Source organism: Geosmithia morbida (genome assembly GCF_012550715.1).
Source record: "Geosmithia morbida isolate 1262 chromosome Unknown scaffold_0, whole genome shotgun sequence".
NCBI classification, from domain to species: domain Eukaryota; kingdom Fungi; phylum Ascomycota; class Sordariomycetes; order Hypocreales; family Bionectriaceae; genus Geosmithia; species Geosmithia morbida.
The window spans coordinates 1,208,883-1,214,553 of record NW_023336187.1 but is presented as its reverse complement, the minus strand read 5'-3'; the positions used below and the strand labels follow the sequence as shown (position 1 = coordinate 1,214,553).

The following is a 5,671-nucleotide window of genomic DNA, read 5'->3' as shown; positions in this document are numbered from 1 at the left end:
CTTTCATCAATCATTTGTTAACATCTTCCTTCTCCGTCTCTTGGGGGGAGAAGAGAAGAATACATACATGCATCCATCAATAAGAGAGAGAGGGGAGACCATCGGTCGGCCACCCACGCAAAGAGAGAATGATGACGTGACTGATCTGATCCGATTTTCTCGAATTCACTCCTCATACAAGATGTATCTGATACTCTCCCCCTTCTCTCTCTCTCTCTCTCTCTCTCTCTGTCCCTGTCCCTGTCTCTGTCCCTCTCCAGCGTAGTAGCGTGATAGTGGCAAGTTAGTTGCAAGTTTCCCTTCATCGTGTGCTAGACACGAGGGCGGGCGAGAAGTTTGGGTGCCGCGGAGGAGCCGAGCGATTCGCCGATGCCTTCAAGTCACAGTTACAGCTTCGCTACCTACCTACCGCATCGCAATTCTTCGCCACCTCTCTTGATTGCTTCCTCCCTTTCCCTTATCCAGCCCAATCGGGCTCGACCTGCCTTCTTGCAGGTCTCGTTATCCATCGGGTTCGAGAGCCAGTTGACGACGGCGATTGGTTCCGGGCCGCACATGTTACGCCACTGCGCATGGCTTGCATGCCATCATCTGTGCTATCTTTGCCTTTTTTGTTTTTTTCCCTCTTCTTTCTTTCTTGGCTCGCCCTTCTCGGAGTGAGCGAGTAAGAGTGTGTGTGCCGTCCAGATCCATACATGTATGAGGTCATGGGGGGATTCCAAGACGTCAATCCACCAGATGAGCTTGCCCATACACCCTTTCGTACGCTTATCTGCTTGTACCTATGCACCTGAAGAGTCAAAGTGCAGAGACGAAACGAGTAAAATTTTCAGTTTCCAAGACAAGAATGTTAAATCAAGAAGGGTATCGACGGGAAAGAAGAAGGGAGACGGAAAAAAAAGATACTTGTCAATAAGAATGAGAGAGAGGGAGAGAAGATAGGCGAGTTGATTGATGCCAAGAGATCCAGATGCCATCTGATAGTATCCCCTTATCCTCCTTCGACCGAGTCCGGCAGCATCAGGCCGATCCCGGATCAGGCACCGAGACCTCGAGATGTCTCGTAACCACTCTGTCGTGAGACATCTTCTATCGCTCCCATTGTGAGTGTTACGGAGCAGAGGAAGACCGGGAAGAGATACGGGTGAGAAAAGAAAAGGAAAGAAGAAAAACATGCACGTACTTGGACCGTAAACAGTGACTCGCCCAAGACTGTCAACAGGCAATGGGAAATGGGAAATCTTCCAGGACCAGTCAGGCTCTTCCTCTTCCTCTTCCCCGCCCGCACGACCCCACCGTCGCAGCTATCTGATCTCTCTACCTGATAGTGACGGGGCCCCATCGTCGTTCGCCTGCCTCTCCCCCGTGTAAGGGCCATCTCTTTCTCGTCGACACACCACCACCTTACTGACTCCTATCCTCTTATCCATCATCAAGAGACGTCAGAGACGAGATAATCCCTCCTCTAAGAGGATCAGAGTATGCGACAGAGAGAGAGAGAGATTGAGTGACTACGAACTCTCGAACCCTCATCTATCGGGGAATAAGAGAAAGATGAAGGTAACAGCTGTAAGTACACACACACACACACATATCCGGCTCCCTGCCATCTCCCGGGTAGCCCAGCAGCAGAGACACGAGCACTTAGACAATGTTGTTTGTTCGGTATCGTCAAATAGCTCTGGGTATATCCCATCAAGGGCCTGCGAGGCATCCCTCTCGAGACGGCCGACCTCGGACCCCAGGGTCTCCGACACGACCGCGTATTCACGGTATGCCGCGTCGACGGCGACGGCGACGACGCGCAGCTGCGGCACATGCAGCTGTCCCGCTTCCCCCAGTGCTCCCTGTTCCACCAGGACATGACCGATGACGGGTCGCACATCCGCGTACGGTACCAGCAGCCCAGGCTTGACCCCCCCCCGTCCTCCTCCTCCTCCCCCCCCTCAACTTCCGGCTCGCCAGCGGCTGCCCGGCCGCCCGCGCACCGTCCTGAACACGACCAGACCCTGCACGTGCCGCTGGAGCCGGACACGACCAGGCTCGAGCGCGCCGTCGTCAACATCCACCAGAGCGTCGTGTCGGCGTACCGCGTCGGCAAGCGCTACGACGACTGGTTCTCGGCCTGCTTCGGCTTTCCCGTCGCCCTGCTCTACATCGGTGACCAGCGGAGACCGGTGCTGGGGAGCATGGCGCCTTCGAACCCGTCCGCGGCGGACAGGCACGCGGCCGCCTCGAACAGCAGCAGCGGCGGCGGCGGCGGCGGCGGCGGATGGCTGTCATCCATCGTGACCAGCCTGGTCGGCGGGGACAAGACCGGCGCCACCGGCGCCGGTGGTGCCAAGGAACCGGAGTGGCTCCGATTCTCCGACTGCGCGCCGTACCTGGTGACGACCGAGGCCTCGCTCGCGGACGTGTCGGCGCGCATGGCCCGCGGCCAGCAGGACGTGGACATGGTCAAGTTCCGCCCCAACATCGTCGTCGACGGCGACTCCCCCTTCGACGAGGACTACTGGGCCGAACTGTCCGTCCGCGGCCGGCCGGCCCTGTCCATGTCCAAGATGTGCGGCCGCTGCACCTCCCTCAACGTCGACTACGACGCCGGACGGCCGGCCCTAGGCGAGCAGGGCACCCTGCTCAAGAAGCTCATGCCGGACCGCCGCGTCGACCCCGGCGCCGCCTACACCCCCGTCTTCGGACGCTACGCCTTCCTCTCCGACCAGCTCGCCTCCGACACCCTCCTCCTGCGCCGCAGCGAGGGGGAGACGCCGGGCTCGGACGCCGGGGACGGCGACGCGGCGGGAGACCTGCGGATATCCGTCGGCGATTCCGTCGCCGTCACCCGCCGCAACGACGCGAGGCCCGTCTGGGACTGGCCTCTCAAGGACCCTTCCAGCGCACGCTTCTACTCCTATTCGCACCCTCCTACCGCCCAGACAGCATAGCTGTGTTTCCGGCAACGGCAAGGGAATCGCAATACGGATAGCATCATATGTAGTAGAATTTTTTTTTTAGGGGAGGATGAATAATTGGACGGAGCATCTATATTATAGATTTCATCCCACAGGCTGATGATTCCCACCTCTCATCTCCCAAAAAAACCAAAGCTCAAAATCATCTTTGCTGAATTCAGTCAGCTGTCATCCCGATCTGCTTGCAGACTAGTTTTGACCAGTCACGTAAATAAATAAAAAATAAGCACATCGAACACCATCTAACACACACGTCGACTCAGGAGGGTGGGGAGGGGGCGGCGGGCGCCCGGGACGACCCCATTCACACAAAGATAGATGCATAACCTCTACCTACGTCTCATTTGTCCGGATCTCCAACGTCAGCTTCCGGAACGACGGGTTGGCCCGTCGTGGCCTGTATTGGCCGAGTAATAGCATATCACTTATACCTATCCATACCATCATCTCCATGGCTTCTCACCTGCAGAACATGCGTACACCGGTGGTGTAAAAACATCTCTCTCCCTCTCTCTCTCTCTCTCTCTCTCTATGATATAGGAGGGGTGGGATCTTGGGAATAAGGGGGGAGAAGAGAAGTAGAAAAAAAAAACTGACCTTGTCTATAAATGTGGGAACCGAGATCAGAAAATGCGGGATGCAATGAGACGCCAGAATGCTGATACGACGCTGCCATGGAGGGGGAAAAAAAAAGCCGCCAGACAAAAAGGGAAAGAGAAAGAAGAGGAGAGGGAAAAAATATAGGTATGGTGCTAATGAAAGGCATATAAAAGTATGCTCTCGTCTCCTCTACCCCATCTCAACATAATTCGGCGTTGGTCGGATCAGAGACAACATCCCCGGAAATATGTACAGAAAAAATTCAAAGCCCATTTTACAGCTCCCGACATGTCGCCAAGCCGCAGCCATGTGCCATGTGCCATGTGATTGGCCAAAGGGGTTCTGGGTACACATGGGAGAGCAGAGACCCCTGCTGGATTGCCAAGAAAGGCAGATGCTCCAACGGCCGGTCTGCATGAAGGTGGGATGCAACGTACGCCACTCGGCCGTACCCGGCGAGGCGCGGGGGAGAAGGTGAGGGAGGGGGGAGGGGGAGGGGAGGGGGAGGCAAGCACAATTGAGGGAAAAGACTTTCTCTTCTGTCCCGCCACTGCCGGGTCAAGGTGAGGTGGGTGAGGAGATGAAGGGTCTGCCGACTTCTGTCGAGGTGAGCGGGTTCCGTACCAGAACAGTCCCCAGTCTCAGATGGACGGGATCCGCATCCGTGACGGCCGTAGGGAGGTGGATGCGTGAAAGATTTCCTATATTTCATATATATGACTTCGTAAAAGGACCTGCGCATCCAGAAACGTCAGCCTACCGTCGTTTCACCCTTGGGGCGGACCGGACACAGTGACGACATCAAGGAAGGGGAGAGAGAGAGGAGGGCGAGAGCAAGACGGGCAGTATGGGGGGAAAGCCAATGGCCAACACGTCCGGCTTACAAGTTGCAGGGATGTGGTTCAGTCGGTCGGTCAGCTGGAGTGCGTGCAAGCCCGGCACAGCTGCAGCTTGCAATAGGCACACTCGAAGATGGCCCAGTGGGGGCCAGAGCGGCATAGGTGACACACCCACTGGACCAAGGTGTTGTCCGACTTGATAACGTTGAACATGTGTGCACAGGCGACGGCCATGGTCTCGGTTCTCGTCTCGGGTGCTGGCAGCGGGAGGGGGGGAGGGGGGGAGTCCGTCAACGCTTCTCCCCGCACACGAGGTGGAAGGAGACGTCTGCTGATGACGGCCGAGGGCTAGCCTCTGCCTTCTCTTATGGCCGAGACCGGGTCAGAGGATGGATGGGCCTGCCTCGTTCCGTATCCAACTGCCTGCAGTCGAACAATGGTTGTCGGCTATTGGACGGTAGGTATGCAAGATTGGCAGCCGACTAGGTTTCCCGTCGACGTCGAGGGATGAGGGAGGGGTGGGTAGGCCCCGGACGCGGACGTCAGCGCAGACTCGTACGGGTATGGTCTGAAGACGCCAAGGATATGAGGTCGATGAAGTTCAGAAGCTTCCAGGGGAGAGAGCTGACACGGGGGGGGGGAATGGAGGGAAGGGAGGGGGGGGAGAGGAGGGCTGGTATATGGTTCTTGGACGATTGAATATTCTGTACCGTCGTGCGGATGGAGAGGAGGGAAAGATGAAAGGAAGGAATCATGGGCTCATTTATGGTCCTGACCTCGTGGGAGAGAGAAGGGGGGAGGGGTGAAAAAACAAGAGCGAAAGCGACTGCCGCATCGAACTTCGATTGCGCCGACCCCAGAAGAGGATGCCAAAAGGGATCAGGGTGACATTGACAGGGTTCAAGGGAGGATGGACGGCGGGAGAGGAAAAAATAGTGCATGTATATGGGATAAAATAATAATAATACTAAGAGAGAGAGAGGGAGAGAGAAGAGAGGTGTAGGTGTGTATATACAGAAGGTTTGGCCGGTTGCTCAAACACAACTTGACAAGGGAGTTACTCGTAAGGGGGACGACGGTGACAAGGTACAATAAAGGGAAAGAAGAGATAATAATCTGTACATGTTATATGGAGGGTAAGGTTCCTGGTTTTCGGTTCGACGGCTTTATACCCGGGAAGCCGGGGGGGGGAGGTTTGGGAGGTTTCTAAAGGTGTGGTGGGCGGAGGAGAGGACTGCCGGAAGGGGGAGGGAGGGGTTT

At 56.4% G+C, this 5,671-nt stretch overlaps 2 protein-coding genes across 2 annotated transcripts; one reads left to right on the top strand and one right to left on the bottom strand.

The window, feature by feature from the left end:
- Positions 1–1,554: 1,554 nt before the first annotated feature.
- Positions 1,555–2,945, top strand: GMORB2_0384 (MOSC N-terminal beta barrel domain; the record flags this gene model as incomplete). The annotated part of the gene is made up of 2 exons (XM_035462370.1): positions 1,555–1,569; positions 1,680–2,945. 2 exons carry the CDS (start codon positions 1,555–1,557, stop codon positions 2,943–2,945), a joined length of 1,281 nt encoding a protein of 426 aa, XP_035325300.1.
- A 1,541-nt stretch (positions 2,946–4,486) lies between these two features.
- GMORB2_0383 (uncharacterized protein) lies at positions 4,487–4,645 on the bottom strand (the record flags this gene model as incomplete). Its single annotated transcript, XM_035462369.1, has 1 exon — positions 4,487–4,645. One exon carries the CDS (start codon positions 4,643–4,645, stop codon positions 4,487–4,489), a length of 159 nt encoding a protein of 52 aa, XP_035325299.1.
- Between the last annotated feature and the right edge of the window lie 1,026 nt (positions 4,646–5,671).